The 25,239-nt window shown below is 37.0% G+C and overlaps 1 protein-coding gene across 1 annotated transcript; it reads right to left on the bottom strand.

Moving 5' to 3' along the window:
* Window positions 1-3,103: 3,103 nt before the first annotated feature.
* LOC104388283 (phosphatidylinositol-binding clathrin assembly protein-like) lies at window positions 3,104-22,521 on the bottom strand. Its single transcript, XM_009997132.1, has 20 exons — window positions 22,385-22,521; window positions 19,544-19,619; window positions 18,684-18,786; window positions 18,404-18,497; window positions 18,190-18,301; window positions 17,033-17,139; window positions 16,398-16,439; window positions 12,203-12,288; window positions 11,049-11,172; window positions 10,387-10,523; window positions 10,013-10,113; window positions 8,992-9,138; window positions 8,471-8,530; window positions 8,265-8,375; window positions 7,100-7,231; window positions 6,961-6,991; window positions 6,360-6,480; window positions 4,759-4,815; window positions 4,368-4,475; window positions 3,104-3,791 (listed from the first exon to the last, which is right to left on the bottom strand). The coding sequence occupies exons 1-20, from the start codon at window positions 22,502-22,504 to the stop codon at window positions 3,777-3,779; spliced, it is 1,884 nt and encodes a 627-aa protein (XP_009995434.1). The 5' UTR covers window positions 22,505-22,521; the 3' UTR covers window positions 3,104-3,776.
* Window positions 22,522-25,239: the final 2,718 nt, after the last annotated feature.

Here is a 25,239-nt window from a genome sequence, read left to right as displayed (position 1 = left end):
CTGCTGTAACTGTATCAGTTACTACAATCTCTTTAAATAAATGATCATGAGAATCTGTGTAGTGGTGCAACCATGTATATATCAGTAAGTCAAATACATCTCCAGAGTAATAGCAACAGATTTTCTATATTCCTACCTATCAGTAATGTATAAATGATAACATGTAGTTTCCATTGCTCAAAAATATAATCTTTTAAATGGAAATAAATGACTGATACACAGTGCCTTTAGATGTTGTCCTTACAATACAAACTACCCAAAACAAAAAGTTTTCCTTTTTATGTACAAATTCAGCACCGATCCACAGTGCATTCTATTCTAATTGTAACCCCACCCTCCCTGCCACACATCAAAAAGCCCAAATGGAGATACACCCTGTATTCAATCTTGTAGTCAGGTTTTTTGTAATTGGATTTTTTGTGTGTGGGTTGTTTTTTTCTTTTTTAAACAAAAGTCCATTGGTTATTTTTACCTATAAGTATTCCATCACTATGTGCACAGAACTGAGATTTCTCTAGTACATATTTCCAAAATGAAAAAAAAAAATTCAATCACTTCTTGGAGGCAAATTCAACCTATATCTAGAGAACAATAGAAAACCCCAGTTATTTAAAAAGAGGTACACTTTCCAGTCCATCAGACCTAACACAATCAACCTTTCCAAATTCCCCCAAAAGTTACCTTATGGCATATCCCAGGACAGAGAGCCTTCCTGCAGCAGCATGAAGTCCCAACAGTTAGGCTTCAATGACCCACTAAAGTACAACAATGCACAGCACACAGTACACTGTAAGTCTTCCTCCTTGTTCAGACAAACACGGAGTGACATCTTAGTTATCTGCTCTCTGAAGTATTCAGAACAGGATTCTGATCACACCAGTTGGAAGGAAACAAATGGAAAGTCACATTTATATACATCTCTCTTCAGTGTTTCACTCATCACTACTATTCCTTGTAACTCTTGAGGGCTATTAGTTACCCTCAAGAACAACCTTTGTCTTCAAAGTGTTTTCTTGGAGAACAAGTTCTGAGTCATGAAAGCCTTGACAGCATCCTAAGTCCTCGGTTTTTTACTTCTGATGTATGAACTGTGTTATTTAAAACACAGTACTCTGCAATTTTATGTATTCCAGTATGTGCACAAGGCAGAGGTTGGCAAAAAGCAGTCCTGTGTGCTTTTGTGCAGAGAGAAGTGGGTAAAGCAATCTTTTCTTCATAAGGATAAATCTGAAAGCCATGTCTTAATGTATCAAACATTGTGAATGACACCAAAAAGAAGGTAGCTTATAAAGTTTAAGATATACTTTGTGGCTGTTACTCCTGTAACACTGAATAAATTTGTATCAGACAGCTTTGCTACAAGAAAACCTACCCAAGAACCATTACAAAATCCAGAGCAAAATCAGTAGTGCAACTATACCTAGTACTAAATCCATTTCTGAGTGAAGTACATTCCAGATATTCAGAATGCTTTGCAATAAAGTTAACCAATATATACTGTTTGCGAGGCATTTATTTGCATATTTTATTAAAATAATTATTACCTATACAACTCAGTATAAGAAAGTGACCTAACAGCTTACAGTGCTAGGAACTGCCTGCTTGTAGCGCTCTCAGTGCTGTCATTAATGCCCTGACATTTATTACTAATTTGAACTGAAGACTTTTCAACACTGAATAAATCAATGGAATCCAGTATTTCTTAAATAAACAGTCCCTTCAACACCATGCCCCATTCTAAATGGCATCTATTCCCTCAACATGTGGAGGGTAACCATAGGCACTGAAGAACTCATTGGCTTAAAACTGTACAATTGTTCAACCCAATAAAGGTGGATTAAAGCTTGCAGCCCTTTGAAATTCAAACTTGAACAATAAATTGCTATACACCAGTCCAAATTATTTTTCAAATCAGTACACATTGAGAAGCTCTGAGATTTAAATTTCTGCAAGGTTACATTTCCCAGGAAGTTTGTGGTTACAGATTCCAATGGTTAGGGAGTGTTTTTTTAATTTGTTTCTTTTGAGTTGTTTCACTTGGCAAAAATATTTCTATAGAGTTAAGAAATACTACTTTTGCACTCTTTGGACAGAATAAAGCATTTAGAAAAAGAGAAAGCTTGTTCCCACTATAAGGAAAGTGCTGTACTTTACAAATTCTCTGCAGGACAGCTTCACAAGATTCTCAGGCCTATTTGCATTTACAGAGAGAGTCAGAGACATTTCTGCAATTACAGATTCCCCAACAGATACAAGACACTACTTTGGAGGTCTACTTATGGTAACAACAGAAAACTTAGTTTTTTGAAAACCCAGCTTTAGTATTAATCATTAGCAGAAATAATTTTACAGGAGCGCTTTTCATTGTATTTTGCAACAAAACTTCTGGAAGAAAGGTTGCTCCCAAATTAGTTTATTTTTTTTAATGCTATCACTTCTTATCAGATGTTGAAAAATACAAGGTAAGGCCTTTTCATAGCCAATTGCAGTTTTGAAGAAAGATTGCTAAATACAAAAGATGTGCCAGAAGACTCTGCACATCTGACCCATCATGAATAGTATACTTCATAAATTACTTGATTTAAAAGATTTTCCACTCAAAAAGAGAGTCTGGATTTCTTAACATAGAACTTTTACCTTGAAATTACTACAGAAGAAAAAGATTACTGCAGCACTAAAGAAAAGACTACCTAAAAGTTTGCACATATTTACACATTTAAAAATATTTACTTTTAACATGGTTTACAACTAGATTCTTACCTCAGAAAAGCAGCACAAGCTATTCTCTACATCTGGAAAATTCCAAAATAATTGCCAGCTCACAAGTGTCAGCACTATTGCAAGGTTTGCTTCTTATGACTTAATGAACTTTTAAAAAAACAAATTGGATCTCTTGTCTCTTTTGCAGTCAGCAACAAGATTTTCAGATGGCTCCCATTTGGTGACTGGGGATACCTACATTCCCTGGCTCCCAAAGCTATGACCAATGTTTTCTTCAGAGAAGATGCTTGATGGAAGAGCAGGCCCCTCACCTGCATATGCTGTTCTATCACACACTTGTTTCTCCTACTCCATCACAGACTTTCAGCCCACATCAGAGCCTGGCTCTTTCAACTAGCCACGTGACACTGACATACCAATGGAGCAATTTACTATTTTTATGTATATATATGCAATATGTATATATCTTGTTGATTCACAGCATTTCAAACTCACATTATAAAGTTTGCAAATTACTATAAGCTATTCTAATCCAAAAAAGCTGTCTGATTTCACACAATATTTGCCTTATGATAATACAAAGCATTGCTCTATCAGGGTATTTACTAGAGCACACAAAATTTTTATTGCTCAACTTCATTTATGTTGTGTCTTGGTTACAACAGCCACAGAATTTATGGAGAAAATAAATAACTTTGACATCCTCAGTTAACTCCCTAAGGTAATCCACTGATTAAGAAGGTTGTAGAGCAATCATGTAGCCCTCTCTTCTCAGCTGTGCAGATGATAAATCTAGCTTGCACCCTCTGAGTAAACTTCAATACAGTTTTCTGCTGAGCCATTTAAAAAAAAAAATCAGCGAACAAATATGACTTCATACTGCAGTGACTGTTATAAACAAGAATCTCTAAAGCATCGCAAGTCAAAATAATATCTTATTATACAGGGAAGAAACAGTTGCCCTGTTCAGGAATACATCATGGAAAAACTGAAATTCAGTCTTTTCTTTTTTTACCAGTATTTGGTTGATCTCACATCTTGCTGCTTTGGCGGCTCTACATAAATTGTATCTGTGAAGTAGAGATTACATATTAATGCACTCACATAACATATGGTTTCTCAGTGTTTTAGAATCATCAGTCTATTCAACTGCCTTGTTACTTGCAAGCTATAGTTGGGCACTTTAAAAATCCCCAAGGAACATTAAGACCAACATATTTGGAGGACAGGAGTACAAACTTTCTTCAACTTGGCTGATTTCTTGCCCATAGCTTTTTCTCCCTCCCCACCACCTGAGTATTCACAAAGTTTTTACCACTGCTCCAGTCAGCAAGACTAAACCAAGCACCTGGCTAGTGTCACAGTTAGCCTAAATTCTATGTATTTTCACCTGTCCGATTTTCTTAATACTGACATAGCAATAAGTTAGCCTCTGAAACTCTAATCTTCTCCAATTTTTACTTTCTTTCTTGCTTCCTACATTTGCACTGTCTCACCATCTGAATTTACTTCCTCACCAGCAAAAGCTGTTGCCCTTGACTGAGCAACCTCTCACTTTCAAATGCAGAAATACATTAGTAGCACTTTTTTGCTTGTTTTTGCCAAAACTTTTCAATGCCATCTCAAGATGAAAGAAAACAGTCCACCTGAGTTTCAGAAACAGGTGCAAAAGGATTTGTTGGCCTTAGACCAGGCTGTGTATACATCATTGACTGGGATGCCATCAAAGGAGCAGCTCCAATCTGAGGAGGTACCTGTTAGAAAAACAAAAGCCCCACAGAACATTGAAACTAATTGTAGAAGATACATCTTTTTGCATGGTAAGTATAGTAGAAAATAAGTGTATAGACACGTGCTGTAAAGTTAAAGCTTTTAAAAAACTTGCTGCATAAAATTTGGAGCAATCTTTTCCAATGCACAGAGTGAAAATACTATCAGATTTTACACACTAGTTGCAGGACAATTTGAGTATGCCATGAAACCCACTGGAGGAAACAACTAGTTTTTTCAGGAATACAAGACAATCACATTTCTTACCATTCCATACACAGGCACTTGAGGTGGGGTCACTGGGTATGTGATAGGAGCAGGTACCTTCAATCAAGAAAATTTTAATGTAATTTAGATAAGCACATGCACACCAGTATTATATGTAAAACTGTAAAAAATATGTATTTTTCACTACTTAAACTAACCAACATATTTACAAGAAATTGACTTACATATCCAGGATAGTGTACTCCATTCTGGCACAGCAAAAGGAGTAAGGACAGAAAATTATTTAAGAGGTATTTGAACCGGAAATTCTAGCCAAGGGATGGATTCAAGTCCAGTACCATAAATGTCTATAATTACGCTCAACTAATTTATTAAAAAAGTGGGAGTAAATAAAGCAGAAGGAGAGTAACATCAATAACTATGCCCGCTAATTTGGATAAGCTCCCTGCCTAGAAAGCTACCACTAGAAAGACTTTCAGCAAAACCAGAAATTTTACTAAATCTAGCCAGATTTGAGCACATGGCTCACACCAACATTGAGAAAAGCTTTCAGAGGGCATAGCATGCAGTACCACTTCCTCCCATCATCAGTGAGGAGGATACAGAAAAACCAAGGAAGCCAGTGACCATTCAGATTGAGAAACAAACAGCAGCAGATGTTTTGTCAGGTAAGTATTGCTCATATACTAACTCTGACAAACCAAAAAAAGAACAGTGAAGAGCATCTAAAGTCAGTAATAACTTATATCAGGTTATGTTCACAGGCAGAGCAATGCATGCACATCTGACTGCCATGAATTGTTAAGCAGTGCTAATTATATTAAAAATGGAGTGCTAAGTAAAATACTTCACTGTTGAAGAGTATGCAGACTATACATGAATTGGGGGGTTAGTACTCTGAATGCCACAGACCAAGCAAGGACAGCTGGGCATTTCCAGTACTGGGGCACTGATTTTCAAGATGTCCAAAGCTGAGCTAATTATTTGCATCATTAATTGCTGGAATCCCAAGCAAATGAGTCCACAGATACCTGGCAAAAAGCACTGAAATGCCTAGACCAGAAAGCATGGAATGTGAGCACATGAAATAAAAACATACAACCCAAATGGACTGATCAATGTCTGGTCATGTGCCCTGTCTTCCAAAAATAAGAATGCATCAGCACTCTTAACAGCATTCTAGAGCACCAGAGGGCATAAAAAGATGTTATGGTCTCAGAAGTCTCACATGAAAGTGCTGCACAGTGAGACATCCTTTCACCTGAATTTAAGTTCCATTTTTGAGTCCAGGACTAGATTTAATATTCTATTCCACTTTAATAATTTTGAATGAACATACTCGTGTAAGATGTGGAAAACAGGCATGAGAAATTTTCTGGTTTGGGGTAATTTGTTTCAATTCAAGAAGAACCTATGAACTGAGGTATGTCCCAAGTTAAAGGCTTGTTATTTCAGTCCTTAACAGACAAGTTTTACAGTGGAAGGAAATGAAGCATACTCAAATCTCTACTTAATTCAGTTTGAGAAGTGATCCTTCAAGCATTTACCCCCTACTCCCCAGACTCATCCAAAAAAGCTTTTGCTATTCTTTTAAAGTTAATTCAAGCAGGGAAGCAGCATTTCAGTAGTATTGAAATTACCATATGTGGGATAGTGGGTAAGGGAGTAGGGTTCCATGTGGTTGATGTGCTTGTTTTGGCTTGCCAGTTCGTTCCACCAGTAAGTTTTTTCTCTGTAGGTTGGGTCCACTGCATATCTGATCTAAAACAAAACTGTTGTGTTAGTTTTCACAAAGCCAACAGCCAGAGGAACATCATAATGGAAAACCAAAACATGCCTTAATACATGTCCACAGCTGGAATCTACAAGTGGAATAAACTCAGGATTTCAATAACTACTTCTATATCTCTGCTCCAGTAGCAGGAAGTCTGAATATTCTGTTTTGTGTTAGAAGTAAACTATCACTACTGCACTGTACAGCATAACAATTAATTGGAGTTTCATGTAACTCCAAGAGCTTTTATGGTGCTTCATAAAATACTTAGATAAAAATAAAGCTATTGCAAAAAGTTAAGGTGGACCATGTTATGTTGACTGACCACAAACTCACCGTTTCAATGCTGTATTTGGTAGCAGATTACTTCCAAGAGTTGAGACTCTTGCTATGTTAGTGCAAGTAAATTGTGCCAGAGACTATTGAATAGTCATGTAAGAATATTATAGGTACATATACGCACTTACTTTTTGGATGGAGTTCCTCCAAAGCCGAGATCTGGGGTGAAAGAAAAACAGACAAAATCCCTAAGCATTTTCAATATTGCAGGGGAAAGGCTTGGTTTGTTTTCATTAACAAATGGGAAAGGTAAAGCTTCACACTTACTTCCCACTAGATTAGCAAGGGAAGAATCGAGGTCATTTGCCAAAATTTTTCCGCTTTGCTGGTTGGCTAAAGTGGCTCTTTGACTTTGTGGGGGTACTGTGGGTTGCAATACATCATCTAGAAAGTTAAAAGCTGAACAAAGAACATAAAAGCAACTGTTAACAAAGCAGTTAATTTCTATTAACAAAAGACATCCATAATCCAGAGAGGCATTTTCATTATAGAAGGACTTGGGGTGGTAGTTGGTGAGAAGCTTGACATGAGCTGCCAGTGTGTGCTGGAGCCCAGAGAGCAACTGCATCCTGGGCTGCATCAAAAGAAGTGTGGCCAGCAGGGCCAGGGAGGGGATTCTGCCCCTCTACTCTTCACTAGTGAGACCCCTCCTGGAATGCTCCATACAACTCTGGAGCCCTCAGCACAGGAAGGACATGGAACTGTTGGAGAAGTTCCAGAGAAGGGCCACGAAGATGATTAGAAGGCTGGAGCACCTCTGCTATGAAGACAGGTTGATAGTTGGGGCTGTTCATCCTGGTGAAGAGAAGGCTCCAGGGAGGCCTTATTGCCCCTTCCTGTACTTGAAAGGGGCCTACAGGAAAGCTGGGATGGGGCTTTTCATCAGAAAAGACAGTGACAGGACAAGGGATAATGGTTTTAAACTGAGAGAGGGGAGATTTAGGTTAAATGTTAGGAAGAAATTCTTCACTATAAGGGTGGTGAGGAACTGGAATGGGTTGTCCAGGGAATTTGTTGATGTCCCATCCATGGAGATTTTTAAGGCCAGGTTGGACGAGGTTTTGTGCAACCTGATCCGAGTGGCAGGGTTCTCTGCTCATGGCAGGGGGGTTGGAACTTGATGATCTTTGAGGTCCCTTCCAATCTTAATGATTCTAGGATTCTATGAAAAGAGATTAACAAATGCTTACCCGTTAAGAGATATCCAGTGGGCCATGATCAAAGTGCATTCCCCAAAAAGAGAGGAAACCGTTATTACACAGTGTATTAGATTAGTAAAAACTAATTTTAAATAACTACAACTTGTTATCAGACCTATAAGCAGCTTGCAAATGTACAAAGTTATTAAATTTTGAACTGCAATAGCAATTACGCTAAATTGTTAAGCAACTGTTGCCTGTAAGGGATAAATTAGTCATAAGCTGTTTTTTACCAGTTGTAGTCCTGTACTCTGTTGCTGTAGATTTCCCTCCAAAAACAGCATCAAAGTCTACATTAATTGTTGAAGAGGTGGTACTTGGAGCAGCTGAATGAAGAGGAAAACCTGTAAAGTAGTTTAGGGTAATCAATTACATCAATGGAGTAGTAACACTCACTACAGTGAAACCAGAATTTTTTTTAAAAAAGAAATGAAATTACCATCAACATTCAGAGGATGATACACAGAAGCATATGCAGGTTTATGACCAGTAAAGTCATCTTCATAAAAAGAGAGAAGAAAATAAGATCAGTTTAAAAGAGAAAAAAGAAGAGGGAACCAAAAAACCAAGTCTGTAGTTATAAATTAAGAATTTTTAGTAATAAAAAGGGCTGTTTTTGTTTTTCATTTAGCAATTTGAAAAGCTCAAGTAGCTCCTGCATTCCCCATTACAAAAGAGAAAGGAGGTTGCCATTTGAAATAAATCAGCAAAAATTCCAGCAGCATTACAAATCTTTTGAAGCCTATGTTGGGCAAGCTCAACAAAATAATGAGCTATTTCAACTGTAGAATTAGAACTTTAAGGAAACGATTTACTACATCTGGAATTAATGCACCATTTTCACTTGTTAATAAAAGTGAAGATTGGTCCAAACCACAAAAAGATTACATGAACCAGTTTATTAGCATTATCATCTCCAATTGTAAAGAAAGTACATGGGTTTTGTTTGTTTGTTTTTACCACTAAATAGTTCCACTGTTTGTTTGGAGGGAAAAGTAGAATTGATGAAAGAGGTGGCAGATTTTACAGCTTCTTCAACTGGCTTCATGTCAAAGATGTCCAGATGAGGTGGAGAACCAACACAACCATTTGAGGACGGGAAAGGACCTTTCAGATGCAGAAGTGAAGGAAAGAATAGAATACAAATAATGGAAAAGAAAAGCAGACTGAAATGACTGCATATGAGAAGCTCCAGACATAGTCAAACTGTAAATCAGCACATTAAAGACAAATTCTTGGTTTCTGATAAAAATCTTAACAGCTTGCTCTATTTAGGGAAAATAATTCTAGTATTGCCATTGGGTAGGAGGGGAAGATTGACAGAACATTTATCAATAAAGTTAGAGACTACATTTTTAGCTTCAAAAATCTACCTTTTAATTAGCACAGAAGCGTATCAAATCCACCTATTAAAATACCAACACTTACTTATAATGGTGCTATCATTGCTTTATTTCAGGATTTAAGACATTTCTCTGACATCTACCCTGATTATTCTTTGAAGGGATAGGTGAGGGTACAGAGAATGTTGTGCCCAAGAAACTGGGAATGACAGCTTTGTCATAAGGACTTGGAAGACACCAACACCTTTTAAATGAAAAGTATATTAAATATCATGGTAATGATTTGAAATACTAGTCCAGCACCTTTTCAGTTACATCTGCTTAGTTTATATTTCCCAGCAGTTTTAAACTTTGATTTTAGCCACATTTCTTCTACCTGCCCCCTTGACTGAACAGCTTCTCCATTTCACCTACTGCACACTGACACTACTGTTATGTGTTAAAAAAACAGTAACTTTTCTGTAGCAGTTAAGCAGAGTTTTCAGATTACTTACTGTATATTCTGTCAAAGATAAAAATGTCTTGATCAAAATAATTACGGTTTAAGATGTAGATTCAATTAAGTATGAATCTGTATTTTGTCCTTGTATTCTAAGAATTATCATCATTTGGACAGTCAAATCATGGTATCAGCTCACCTCCCCAAGCACTGCTTGCTGTTGATATAGCTGGAGTACTCTGCACTGCTGGAACAAATGCAGGCTGAAGATCAAAAAGATCACTAGAGAGGTTGGGCATGCTGAGTAAGAAAAGAAAGAAAGCATGAAGCTACGTAATAGGCATTGTATTCTTGTGTTACATGAACACATACCAGTATCACTTTCTCTAGTAATTAAGCACTACTTATTGACAGATCCCAAAATTCCTGTGAATATACCAGAAAAGCACCAGCAAAAGATTATTCCTCAAAAGTACTTGAGAAGTAAATTAGATTAGTACTTCACAGTGGGTTGTGGAGCTACAGGTCAATGCAATAATTTCTGCTTGCTTCAGAAAGCAGAGTGTCTCTCACCTGTTTGTTGTGGGAGCTGGTACTGCAAAGAGGTCAACAGCCACAGTGGTATTCACACTTTTTCCTGATAAGGTGCTTGGGGATGCTGATGTGGAAGTAGAATTTGATACTACTGAAATCTCTCTTAATCGCTGCTCCTGAAAGATGAAATATAGTTTGCATTTTAGTTTTATTAGTTTCTTAACCTATCCTGAAGGTCCTGAGGGCCTTCTCCAAGAAGAAATTTTAATTATTATCCTAATACATAAACGAGTTACTCCTCTGTAAAGTCTTGAAAACAGAAAGATGACTGAAATAAGAAATAAGAGTATTTGTTTTAACAAAGCCTTTAAAATAAAGGTGGGTCTTGAGGTTTTAAATAATTTTTTCAAGCTAACTGTCTAGCAGTATAACATTTCTAGCTACACATTCTAGGCTCCCTTCATAGTCATACTGAGGCAACAGGTCAATGGACCTTTGTTGAGGATGACCCATCTCTCTCTGCTGTTAGGGTAGAAGGGTGACCACATATTGGCAGCCATCACAACAGCATCCTACAGAATCATTCCTTGGCCTATCTAAAGATGAGATGCCCCACTATATGCTATTTTAAGCCAATTCTGGTTTTCACCTGTAACCAGTTAGAACTATCTCAAAATACAAACTTGTAAAGAATATAGTACCTTAAGTGCCTGCAGTCTAGCTTGTTCCTCCTCCAATGCCTGCTGCTTTTCCTTCTCATCCATCCTACTAAATGACATTCCTGTATTGGCAAGCGTGGAAACAGCACTGGACAATGCACGATCTCTGCAACCAATAATTAATAAAGGAAGTTTTATTAAGATAAAACAGTCAGGTATACATCACTTATAGTTTAATCACCAAACTTCTTATCTAGTTGTGTGTCATTCCCTCTCCACTGCAGTCTTTTCTTCCTTTCCTCTCTGGTACAGAAAAGCAGACACCACAATTATGAGGGAGTTTAGTGAAAAAGAAGCACGAGTGCACAGAATTACTCCCTCGTTTCAGCAGGTAGAAATGGGAAGTGCAGTCTTTTTCTTTAAGATCATACAGACTAGACTGGAATTCTATTCCATTCAAGGGGCAGAGGCACAGAAAGCTTGTTTGTACATACTGTATATGTAACAGCAAACAAAGCACAAGAGTTACTGCCAATATAGTATACTTGATAAAAAACCTCAAAACAACAAACAAGAAAAAAAACCCCCAAAACCAGACCAAACCGTCTGAGGAAAAAGACAGCAACTCAGGAATGTAGCTTACAGTTTATCAATATTTACCAAGTTGCTAGGGGAGAATGCCTATGCCAAAAGAGATCTCTTGCTCTCAGAAGTACTTTGCATACATATTGATACAGCACTTGACAAAACGAGTAACACTTCCTGTCAGCACAAAGCATCTAAGCTAATTTGGCTGTTCTGAGAAGGGACTGAAGAATTCTATGAGCAGGTTAAGATAAAATCATGGTCTGAGAGGTCAATAATTGACAATAAAAGATAAATGCCATTCAGTCTTGGGTAAAAAGAGCCTCAAAACCCTAATACCTTAGAAGTTTTATAAGCCAAGTTATTTCAAACAAGTAAAAGCTAAGAATAATAATATGCAAGGTCTCAGTTTGGTGGTTTACTACAGCATAGTAAGTCTGTCACACACTTTAAAATGTGACTAAGCCATCAGACTACTACTTACTAAACTTCTAGGAAAATATAATTGGAAGTGAATAAAATTCAAGAGCATCAAATGACTGAACACTGAAAATTCTTTGTATATGACAAATCCTAAGTAAAGGCATTGTTGCAATTCACTGGGTGCTCACCTGCTGGCAGTGGAGACTTCTTTTGTCTTCTTTCCCTCCACAGAAGCCAAATGTTGTTCCAGTGCTTCAAGCAAGCTGCTGGGTGCCTAAAGTTAGAAGAATTTATAAAGCACTGCTTCTAGACAACACATTGTTTAGTAAGGAGATTAGTTTCCTCATTCACTAAAAACAAACAAAATCCCACACATCAATAATTTCCCCTTTGGTTTTTGTTGCCATCCTGAATTTTATCTACACAGTTCTGGTTTTTCAAAAGAAGTAGCATCACACAGCCATGAAGTAAGGATTCCCCCAGAGTGGGTCTGCTTCTGTGTGTGCAAGTTGCATTCCTTTTTTTTAGCAACAGTATTTGTTATGCTAAGATTAACCCAAGAATCACAGCTGATTAAGCAGCATTCCCTTAAACAATGCAGAAGTACCAAAATGAAGCCTTTGCACTTTTGCTTCCCTTTCCCCCCCCAAAACAAAACATCAATCACTTTCCATTAAAATATTTACTGACAAAGGCTTGCATTAGAAACACGTGACAACAGAATAATGTTAGGTTTCATAAAAAGCAACAAAATTAAATTTGATCAGCTACATAGTAAATCAACTCCATTACTCCAAAGCCTTTGGTAATGTAAAACATTAAAAATTAGCAATACTACTTCAAATAAAGTTTGGTTTTGGTGGATTCTACCCCACCCCTAGCCCCAGAAAAGCATTACCCATGAGACATTTTTAAACATTAAACTGGTTTTTAAAGCAATGAAGATTCCAAAAAACAAACCTCTACTGTGAAGACTTACTAGTGAGAGGAGACCAATCCCCCCTCACTACAACCTCCTTTTAGGTAGTTGTAGAGAGGGATAAGGTATCCCCTCAACCTCCTGCTCTTCAGACTTAACAGCCCCAGTCTCTTAGCCATCCCTTATAAGGTTAGTTTTGCAGATCCTCCAGCAGCTTAGTTGCCCACATCTTGACTACACAGTCTGAATATGAAGTAAGGTATCTCCCAACCACCCTATAAAAACAACCTCCAGCAAAAAAACCTATGAGGCTGGCTCATTTGTAAGAGCTCACTGCCTTGCTGCTCTAGCCATATTGCTCTCTTGGCTTTTAACTACATAGTCCATACTTCATTAAACAAGTGAAATAAATCCTACTGCACATTCAGATGAAGGGAATAGACCTCTAAAGTTTTAACCTACTTGCCAGCTCAGTCCTCCTCATCTGGCAAGGTTCAGAGATTCTAAGGCTCTCTTACCACTTGCCAGCTTTCTATAGAAAGAGATAGGACAGGAATTGTTTGAAAGAAAAACAACCTTGCCCTTGCTAGCCCTTCTGTACTAAAAGCTAGAGCAAAGTATTTTCTGGAAGATGGAAAAATATTAACCACAAAAGGGTTTGTCAAGCTCAACTCTGAAATATGGAACACAACTCTAGCTTTCCATATTCAATGAAGGCCAATTCAAGCTACAAGAGATGCAAAGAAAAGCAATTAGAATAATCCTATAAAACTGCCTGGCCTAAACTTAAGGCCCGAGTTGATACTTCTTTCTATAAATAGAACTAGGTAAAGCTAAGACAGTGTAGTTACCTCAACAACTGGTCATGAATATATCCAGTGTTCAAACTAGACAGCTAAACCCCAAGGGGGAATATTTTGAGATCAAGGACAAAAAAAACCAAAACGCAACAAATCCCAAACCAAAACCCCCATACTTTCATCTTTCAGGAGGAACAACAGTTTGCAAAAAGCATTGTATGACAACTAGATAATCTTAACAGCAGGAGCATACACACTAATTCTGGAAAGTTTTCATATTTTTTTTTCAAGGCCACTATAAAACTTATCTGTATGGAAAAGCATATTCTGTTTACTTACTGCTTCTAAAACCCTCTGAACAACCCTCTCAACCACAAAATCTCAACCCAACAAACCAGTAACTTCTGAGCTTTCTCATTGCTGCAGACATGGAAAAAAAAATAATAAGAGACCAAATTTTGAGTTAACAAATTTTAACTAGTTTTATGTCAGAAAAGACACCTGGGTTGATATACATTATGACCTGGAAAAGGGCTGTATTTTGTGACTCAGCCTCCCTCCTCCCACCCTAAGACATTTGACAGACCAACATCCAAAATGCCCGTTGTGTTTATGAAATACAGTAGCTGCTATCAAGAGAAAGTAAGAACAACACTGTGAAACAAGGCACTTACAAAGGAAAATATTTTTTATAGAAACTGGCAAAAGTGGTAACACTGTAGACATTAGAATCAAGGAATAAAAGTGTTACTAAAGCAGCAGTAATAATCAACCTCTAGAGACATAAAACCTTTGTTGCCACAAATAGCTTAAAGAAACTCAGAAATATGCATATCCCAGAACAGAATACACAACAGAAATGTAAACAAGTTTTTGGAAAAATATTAAATATGGTAGACCAGAACAGAAACAAAAGACATGATCCTGTCAGAACTCACTTCAGAAACACAAGCACACTGAAAACTACTACTTAGTGAAAGCCCAGTATTAGGAAATTCTAGCACAGTCTTTTAAAGTGGCCCTAATTGATGTACAATTAGTCAAGTCTTATTAAATGCCATCACATTTACTATGGAAGTGGAATGCTTAACAGTAGCACTGAAATTGCCAAAATACATGATACTGACACCTACTGCCACTGTTCAGAGCTGTCTTTCATTTCTAAGTGCACTTAAAACAAAACAGCTGAGCTATTAGAAAAAAAATTGAGAATACTAGACAGAAAGGGTTTTGCTCACTGAAATTTTCAGATGTAAAGCAGCATAATGAAGTCAAATCCCCTATTCTCACTAAATCAAAAGAAACCCTGTAGAGTCTTATAATGACCCAATTAACTGGACAAGTGCACACAAATCCAGTGAGAGATAACTTCAGACTTGAGTGTAATTTGATCAGCATAATACAGGCTAGCTGAATGCTGGAGTACTAATCAAAAGACAGAGTAAGATGCTAAGATCAAACACCATTATAAAACATCAGACTAGTTTTCACTCTTTACCTGTTCCACCCTGCTGGTTACAGTTATATTTCTTTGCTACAACAAAGGCCTAGAAGATCTTAAAGGGGTCAATATCAATTGCTAGGAGCAAGTATTAGAGATGTGTACTTTGAAGCACTTATGATTTCAGATGGGTATCATTCTTAGGCAGTAACGAACAACACTGACAATGGAAGTTTGTCGTTTACATTTTACTTCCATACTAGAAAGACACTGATGAAGTTTAGGCAAATCTTCACAGCAGACATATTTTTACATGATTAACCCACAAAATTCTATTTTGTGAAGGTAGTGCAGGATTAGATACGATTGTTCAAAGTTTACACATTAGATTGTAACTGTTTCACACTGAATCTACTTGAACAGTTCGAGTGCTCTAGAACTCCAAGACACTCCAACTCATTGCCTGAGTCTCCTGACAGATTGCTATTTATGCCGCCCTTCCAGCTACTCTGTGCTACAGCAAGAATACCAAGCACCTTTGCCCTGTTGGGATGGTCCTAGGTTAGAAATACAATGTTCCTATGAACTATAGAAACTGGCAAAGAGTAACTCTGTGCCCTTCTCTGCACTGTTAGTGTTTGCTGTTCACCAGGTCAAATCATTTTTCTCATCTCCTTTCTGCCCCTCAGTTTTCCCCTCACTAGAAAGTGTTCCCCTGCATTCCACTATTCAGACTACATTCCAGAGCATGACTTGCACTGCTCACGTCCCTCACACTGCTCATATTGAAGCCAGCCTTAAGTGCTGACACAGAAACATCAAAACTATTCAGGCCTCAGGGGAAAAAAACCCACAACATTCTTGACTGAACTAGCTACCTGTAATCTTTGTGTTGGAAGATATTAAGTTACACTGAAATCGAAGATTTTCCTTAAGGCATGGCAAGGTGCTTGTGGCTTATGTGCCAGTGAATCTTCTGTGATAAAAACCAGAAGTTTTTGAAAAATATTTTCTGTGAGTTGTATTGCCTTAACAACACATTACTAAGAGCTAGAAAGTGCAAGTACTGAATACATTTAATCCATGGGAAAGTCACCATGCCTATTTACCATATACAAATACACAGAAGAGAATGTTCAAGATGAAGGATTATGATACACATCAATCTTTAAAAATGCAAAGAACAAATTAATTGGGTTAATCAGTATGGCATGTATACTGACCTGAGTAAGATCTGGAATGTCACCCTGATCAATTCCAACTTGCTGGGTTTACAAAAAAAAAAAAAAGAAAAAAGTACATTACTACATACAGCGGCAATGAAAACAGAAAGCAATGATGTTTGAATGTTACACAGAAACTACCATATTAAAGAGATATTCTTAGCTTGCTTAACTGGTACGAGTTTCACTAGGAATACACCTTAGAAGTCATATGTACATTAAGATGCATCTCAATGCAAACCAAACTTTTCATCCAGCCTAACTTTTCATGCAGAAAAGCTTATGGGGAGCATTAGAAACACCTACATTGCTTACTGGAACAACTACTCCATTTTTAACAGGTACAGTAGAGGAGAGCACTGTAAAGAGACTGTAGCATTTTGGACCATTCCTGAAATTTTTAATACCACTTCAGAAAGCTTACTATATTGTCTGGCTAGTAAGGATACCCAGGAATCTCACTTCATGTTAATGAGCGTAGACATCTTTAAAGTACCTTATCTGTAGAATACTTCCTTGTACAGCAAAGTTAAGCAAACAGCAGTCTGTTTGTAAAGTTGTCATTATGAATATAGATGACTGTACCAGCACAGGCAGTTAAATTGTATCTTTTCCATAGATGTAGATTTATTTACCTCTGCTACTTTGAGGAACTCTGATAATTTGGTCATTCTGGCTAGAAATTTTTTGTATATATCCAAGCCTTCTTTGCACTGGTTCTTCTTCATATCAAAATATCTTTCTGAGGATGCAAATAAAACTCTTGTGAAATAACAGCCTCCCCAGCAAAAAGCTGAGACAGTATTACAAAAGCTAATTCTAGACAAGCATCACAGAGAGAACAGACAGAAGTAACTCAAAGCTATTCAGATTTTCAAGTTTACATTAATACCTGACACTTTTTGTAGTAAGTCAGTCAATAGAAAAACATTTTTTCCATTTCAGTACACTAAAATATAATGCAAAGCTTTATTAAACATGGGAGTGAATCACTGCAGTTGTTAAATTAGACATTATAGGGAATAATTTCAAGAAGTCAGCTTATTAGCTGGCAATAAGGCAAATTCTTTTGTGATTTGAAAACATCCCTGGTCTATATTTCCATTTTTCGATCCTGCATCAATACATTTTGGTGCTTGAAAATGGGCTCAATATCCAAAGCCACCACAAAGGGTACTGAAATGGAACATATAATGAACTGACCAGCATAAAGGAATATCAACCACATCCTTCACTTGTTACGGTTTTGCCCTATATACTTATATACACTTCATTGAGTATAAACTAATCAATTAACAGAACAAACTGATGAGATGTCTTCATTCAGAAATTTGCTTGAATAATCATTATAAGGCTTTGCTAAAAAGCTCAAAACTTGAACAAAAAACCCTACATGTCATTTACATTCAGGCAGCAGGTAAAAGTGAATACTCATGCTAAAAAGTATGGGTAACCAGAAGTCAGTCATACTGCGATACACTAAATACTCAAAATACCAGGTATGTTACTAATACTTTTACATTCCAACTGCCAAAGGTTATCAACTGCACTTTTTATGGTATCTTTGTCTTAGTCTCATCAGTCACACTCTCATCCCAATTTCTGTTTCAAGATGTATTTTCAAGGTAGAAGTGTACATTTGAGCCTATGCACTGAAAATAAGACAGGCTCAATGTAGTAGCAACAGAACAGTGACAAACTACTAGGAAATAATAGTCAGAACTTGTCTATATTATTTAGTTCTCTCAACATCTTTCACAAAAGTTCCAAAGCTAAAAAAATTCTCACGTACCTAAAAGATTAATAATCCCCTCATTGTATGCTGCAAAAAGTCTAATGGAATCTTTAAAGAGGAGCATAAAGGCAGCATTTATAACACCATTTGTTAGTTCATTTGGATTTGCCTGTGTAGAAAGCAATGAGAAAGTAAATTAGTATTTAATAAAATAATGAAACTCCCATTTCAAAATTAGAGTGTGACCTAACACTGAGCTTAAAGTACTTACATCAAAATCAAGGAGTGCATCTAGCTGATTCTGTATGATAGGAAGTGTTTTCAGAAGCTTTTCAGCATTCATGGTTCTCATCACTCCATCTGTCCTATAGAGTAGAACACACAAGTTTACAAGTTACCAAGAGACCTCAGCACGTTTTGCTGTTCCAACAATACTATATTGCTTCAAAGGGCCAAAAGAACACAGATCTATGAGAACAACTCAGGAACAACTAGCATCTCCCTCTCCCCCCGTATGAAAGACCCAGCAAAAGAAGTAGTAACAGTCTTACCCTCTTTTCATTTTGGTGAAGTCAACTGCTACAAGTCTATATGAAAGTGCTTTTTCATTCAAGTATCTGCTGTATCGCCTAATGAAGGTAGACATATCATAGCCTAAAAGTTAAGCATTCATCAGTTAGACATTCTGAAGGGGTACTGTTTCTCTTAAGTTACTTTCAAGGTCTATTCTCCTACTAGCTTGTTTTACATCAACTTGTATAAAAAGCACTTCATATGCACTTTTCAGAGTATTGAGATTTACTATTTTTCACCATGAGATGTAATGTTACAGTTTCTTCCCAATGTGTTTATTGCAATTATGAGAATAAACACGTAATCACATTAAAACATTAGACAAGAACCAAGCAGCCCTTAAGATGTTCTTGAAATTCAACCAAAACTGTATTCCCAGAAAAATGCTGAAGACTTCGATAACTTATCTGCAATGCCTCAAAAACCACAAATGTTTTCTACCTTTGGCAAGTAATTAAACTTCTCAGAGATTTGAAGAAGTTCTTGCCATGCACCTTCACAGTAAACATTTTCTCCTGAGACACTAAAACACAATGGCATAGATCATTGTGCTAATAATCATCAGCTTTATTCTAGTCAATGTTAAGAGTTAAAATTTTAAAATCTACACCTGTGTATGCACACGATATATAAATTACAGACAAATTTCTAGCATTAAGGTAGGCAACTCAGAATGTTTCCTTATGTCTACAGCCTTGGACATTCTTTGGTGCATCATACAAGACGCATGAGACCACCTTTTCATTTAAGTGTCATTCATCTCCCAGAATGCATCAACACAGGCACTACCACAGAGCAAAAAGCAATAGAGATAATTCCTTCAGTGAAAGGTTCTTACCCTGCATGGCACTTTTGTCCAGGTAGTTATTTAAATTGAACAAAGTGTTTCGGGATGCAAGATACTGGATAAAGCGCTGTTGAAGAAAACATTGAGAATATCATTGCTGTGAGAGTCAAAACACTTGAGAGTAATGCAAGAAAACTACACTTGTAACTGTAGTAAACTATCAACAACAGAATTAAGTCTAAATGGAAGAATTTAAAGGAAAACTTGAAACTACTGATGATCAGTTTAGAGCCTCTGAAATCCAGAACTTTATTTGGCAAAAACATAAATTTAAACTAAGTAAAGACATCCCTGCCTGTGAATAAAAGAGTAACAATCCTAGAAGAAGCTGCTTAGGTTAACTTTGGAGTTTAGATTAGACAAGCTGGACAACACAAAATACCACTTGCATTATCCAAGCTCCCAGGGTTTGCACAGCCCTATTGCTGCTGTAGCAGTGGGAGACAGACTTAGTTACAAAGTTTAAAAGCAATTAGTGACAATGATGCTTCTGGAGCTGTGGTGAGCAGCAGCTAGGATTATAATTTATATATCAAAAAAATATATACATATATCAATTAAATAATGCCATTATCTGTCTCAACAACATTTAAGTTGACAAATAACTGCTAGCTCCATAAATAATGCAAGACAAAGATATCCAGATAGCAAGGCAGTTTTAACAATTTGCCACTGTTCCACATCACCTCCTATGACTTTGGTTTCTTGATTTTCTTGCTTCTTTGTAGGTGTGTTAGTACATGAAAGAGGATTACAAGCAATTATGGCTTAAGGGACTGGTTACATCTTTGAGCTGAATTTCTCTGCTGCTGCAACCCACAGGGCGTGTTCCTTCACCCATGATGGTAGAAGTGCACCCATCTACCAGGTTTGGATATCACACCACACAAAAGTAGGATTTTTTTTTTTCCAGTCAGGCTCTGTATAGCACCTGCTCTTTGGGAATTTTAATAAGGGCTCAGCACAGCAAGAAAATACTTCTCATGAGTACTATTTAAACTGAAAGCAGTTCTTTCACCTTCCAAGAGGCCCAAATGATTCTCCAGCTTGTCACATATCAACTCATCAGTAACTCCGCATGTGCTCTCAGCCTATAGCTAGAGAGTTCACCGAAGTCTACAACACACAGCTTGCCTACCAACAGCCCTGGCACTGTTTTAACTTTTCATTCTGTTTTCCAGTTGGTTTATCTGGTCTTTGTACATCTTAGTTCTGCATTCAAAGTGAAGAAAAACAGTTGGAACATGATCAGGAACACAACAGTGACATTCAAAAGGTGCCTGTACACATTTCAAAATTAGCTACTGTTCAGATTCTCATTTTAGAAGGGCCAAGGCTAACTCACTCTCTAGATATCACAGGTCTTGCACTGCAGAAATGCACAGGTGAGAGGAGCTTTAACCTGTCTCACCCAAAACTTCATCACAAGAAACAAGCAGTCATGTCAAAAGAGACACTGCAACACAGTGATTGTTGAGATATTTTGACTGTCTGCTGTATTTCCTGTACTTAAGATAGAAGTCCAACATCTGATGATTTTTCTGTTTAAGACAAAGGCTTATTTTAACGTATTAGAACAGCAGTACATGTTCCATTTGAAATTTCAGACCTAGTGTTCTAGCCACATTATCTTAGCAGGCATAAAAGAATTATTTTTCACATTTCAAATACAGCCATTAAAAGCCACGAAGCAGTTTTGATACAGACAAAAATTCAGTTCTTCTGCCACTACAAAACACTCTATAGGCAAACAGATACTGAGCAGTAGCCCATAACTCTTAGGTTTTAATATTTTTTTATGGTTGTCTGTTTTTTTTTCTTGCAAGTTCCAGTGTGTAGATATGAACTGTATTGGAAGAAGAACAAATAAAATATACAAACTGACTTACAACATTCAGCTTAGCTTTACACTTGGAATAAATAGTGAATTTCAAGCAGTGAATCTTACTTTGTATTATCCCCTAATTTCAGTTTATCATCCATTCAAACTACAATTTAAGCACATAAATAACTTGGGAAAGTGTAACAAAGAGCACAATATGTCTTACAAGTAATTTCCATCAAGCTTACAGAGCTTTGGAGTGAAGAGGCAACACTATGTTTTCAGAGCAGTTTAATGGCTAGAAGCAGTACCTTTTAAGAGTCATCATTTCAATACTGCCAGTAGTCACCAGACATTTATTTGGAGAATAACTACACACAAGCTCAGGAGTAAACTGTCACCTGACCAAGGCAAAGTTTATTTTTTAAAATGGAAGAACTGTGTAAGAGAGGTTACATTTCTAATGCTATGTTATTGTCTTTCATAAGTACTGATGAAGTAATTAAAGCTAACTCAATGCAACAGAAACCTGTTTCAAGGAACATTAATGTCAGAAACATACGAAGATTCAGCCCATTAGACGACGATTCGCAAGATCAAATATTCTAGTCACCATATTCCTCCCCCCCTTTAGTCCGTGTTCTTATCTGTTAATGGCCGCACATTTACGGAGTGCTAACAAGACTCTTCTCCTGTGCTTTTACTGATAAGCACTAGCCTAATGAAGTAAAGGTCATCAGAAGTTTTTCAAGTCTTTATTCTATAAGGGTCACTCATTATTCCCTCATAGCCCAAAACCAGGTACCTGCAGGTAAACTGCAAACACTGATATATTTAATTAATGAAATAAGGAAGGAATATTTTCTTCTCTAGAAAACTACTTTACAGCCATCAGCAAAGGTAAAACAAAGTCCTTTGAAAAACTGATGTACATATCTAATGCTTCATAGATTGAGACAATTTTTAAAAAGACTGTCAAGGAGGTTTTAATAGAATTAATTGTGTCTTACCTCATTCCCATACATCATGAGGTGGTGTGTTGTAATTAGAGCTTTGAACACTACAACCCAGCTACTGTTCGCAGTTCTTTCAAAGAGTGTGTCTGCCAACTGCGGAATATTCACATTCATTTCATTCGTGCACTGTATTAGATCTAAATTAAAGAAAAAAAATCAAAGCATTACAATGAGTTCTATGCTGAAAGAGTATCATCATGTTATTTTCTGTTTTTACATTGAGAATTCACACTGGAAGTCTTAACTTCAGTTATTTAGGAAATAATTATCTATTTTACATTCCTTGCTTAAATGCACTGCATTTTACTGAAAGACTCCAAGCATGAACTTCAAAGGCATTTCAATAATTTTAAGGAATCCAAATTGTCTCATCAATTAATAACCTGCTCCAGCAGAAATTCTATGCCCAGATTATTGTCCAAAAGCCAGTGCTGACCTTCCAGATCCTCAATACTTGAAGCCACTCCACCTAACCAGAAAAATGAAAATCAAGAGAAGCAACCGAAAGCTAAGGCATCTGTATCTCAGGAGAACAACAGGCAGCAAGTACCCTGCAAGACCAACCTACTAACACACATGACAGCAAATGAGACGTTACAAACCTGTAATAAGTCTCTTTTCTGTAAGAATTAAGAACAAGAATTTGCATCTACACACCTTTCCATTTAGTTAAAATAATCTAATCACCAACCTACTGAGTACTGTGTGGTGGATCATGGCAGGCCCCAGGCTTTGGTATAAAAATGCAGCTCTTTGTGTCTAAAACTGATTATAAATTCAATAGTAAAACATTAACTTGCAAGGTCAGAGACAGAGGGCTCCAAGACTCTGCCCAAATACAGGTACAAAAGCAGAACAGATTCCAGAAGATACATAGGGAAAAAAGCCTGCCTGAGAATGCTACTGAGGCACTTGGTGAGAACTGAATCCAGGACTACTCTAAACCCCTCAAGACATGCACATTAGACATGTATTCTCTCTGAGCTAAATTTGGCTCAGGTGTGATCAAAGCACACCTTAAGGACTGGGCAAGGCCAGGAAAACAAACGCCTAGTTTGAAAAGCTTCCTTAGTGGCCTCTTATTTCAGCCAAGCCTGCAAGCAGCCTGTTGGCTGCAGAGCAGCATTGCTGTTCATGTGGTTTGTCTGGGTAAGTACTTGTAGAAGCAGGGTGGGTGCCTGGGAAGCTAAGCAACAACTGAATACTGAGATGTCAGCATCACTGAAAAGGCCAACTGATTTGCTTTCTTAGCAGGATGTAGAAGACAGACTACATTATCATTAGCAATTTAAACATCAGCTTGGAGACCAAGCATCCATAGTTTAGGAAAAAATACTCTACAATATAATTTAATAACCAGAGTAAAGAGTTTTAGATATTATCTTGTTGAGGCAGAAAGCTGTAAAACACACATTCTAATAAGTTACTAATTTCATTCTAATGTCAAAGGTTTAAAAAAATGCACAAAATGTGTAAGTTGGGATGAAAATTTTCCTAATTATGCGTAGCACACAAATATGCTGAAACAGCTACACAAAAAGAGCCCCAAAAAGAAGTTTTAAGCAAGGTATACATCAAAACCTTATTCCATGTTGAGTGGCATTAAAATATCTCAATGTTAACAAGTTTTAATATTCTCAAAAACCAAGCCGTTTGATAGATGCTGCTCATCATTCATGGCTGTCTCATCATCAGATATTGTGTCAAACCTCTCAATCTAAGGTCCACCAGCAGATGTTCCAGCAGACACTAAGATAATGCTGAACACTTAGGTGAGCCCTCATATACACTTATGTCTATAGCTAATATCAAATATGTTCTTACAGAGCTGCTCAGACACAATGTGACAGAAATCCTACTGCAACCATACCAAATGCTGCAAGAGATCACCTCTTCTTAAGCCACTTATCTGTAAAAAAAAGCTTTATCTTATCGTGCCAGCATAAAGGTTTACTACCACAAAAAGCCACCCAGATGTGTATTCCAGAAGGGAATTCCCTTCTGCTTTGGTACACAAGAGCTCTTTTAATCTTCTGCCAAGTGACAGCAACACAATGGAATTTGACAGACGTCTGGTGCATTTAAGAAGCTCATATGTTATCATTTTATTCCACAAGTGTGGTTCCATGTGATTGAAAAGTGCAGTTCCAGTAATTCTGTAAAAGTGCTAGTAAGGTTTTCCAGCATGTGCTCTTTGTAAGGTGTGAGCCTGATGATTTTAAAAGGCAACCAAAAGGAAATATTTCACATCTAGGGCTACTCAGAATCCAATTCAAGCTGTGCTTGAGGCTAGAGGACTTGAGTGAGCTTCAAGTCCCATGCACTTTAGACACGTGCTAAAGATGACACATACTGGCTCCTGCAGACAATTTTTATTGAGGGCACTTAGTACAATTGCGGTCCTTTGGTTTCAAAATCTCCTTGAGCACACAAACACATCAGCCACAACTGCCAATATGAAAGAACACATGCTTAGGCAAAAAAAACATCTCTAAAATACTAAACTAAGAATGAACTGTGGGAAAAAACCTCAGTGCATTTTATAGGCAAAATCTGGTCTTTCTTAAGAGTGTATTGCATGAAGTTTCATAAGACTCTTTAATAAGGTTATTCAGAGCAATTTAAAAAAATACTATTTTACAACTAGTAATGGTAAAGCTAGAATCACATTTGAATTCTATCAACTAAGAAAAGCAAGTGTCATTTCTCTAATATGATTATTCTAAATCTACAACAGGAATATCTGCATAGAAACATGTATAGATCTGTCAGCAAAAGAGGAAAAAGGCTATTAACACCATTCATCTCTAAGTATAAAGGAACACATGCACCTGAGAGACTGACAGCTG

The sequence above is a fragment of the Chaetura pelagica genome, unplaced genomic scaffold (genome assembly GCF_000747805.2).
Source record: "Chaetura pelagica isolate M959 unplaced genomic scaffold, ChaPel_1.0 scaffold344, whole genome shotgun sequence".
NCBI classification, from domain to species: Eukaryota; Metazoa; Chordata; class Aves; order Apodiformes; family Apodidae; genus Chaetura; species Chaetura pelagica.
Note: the sequence above shows the minus strand (reverse complement) of the source record. Positions and strands in the feature narration are given on the sequence as shown.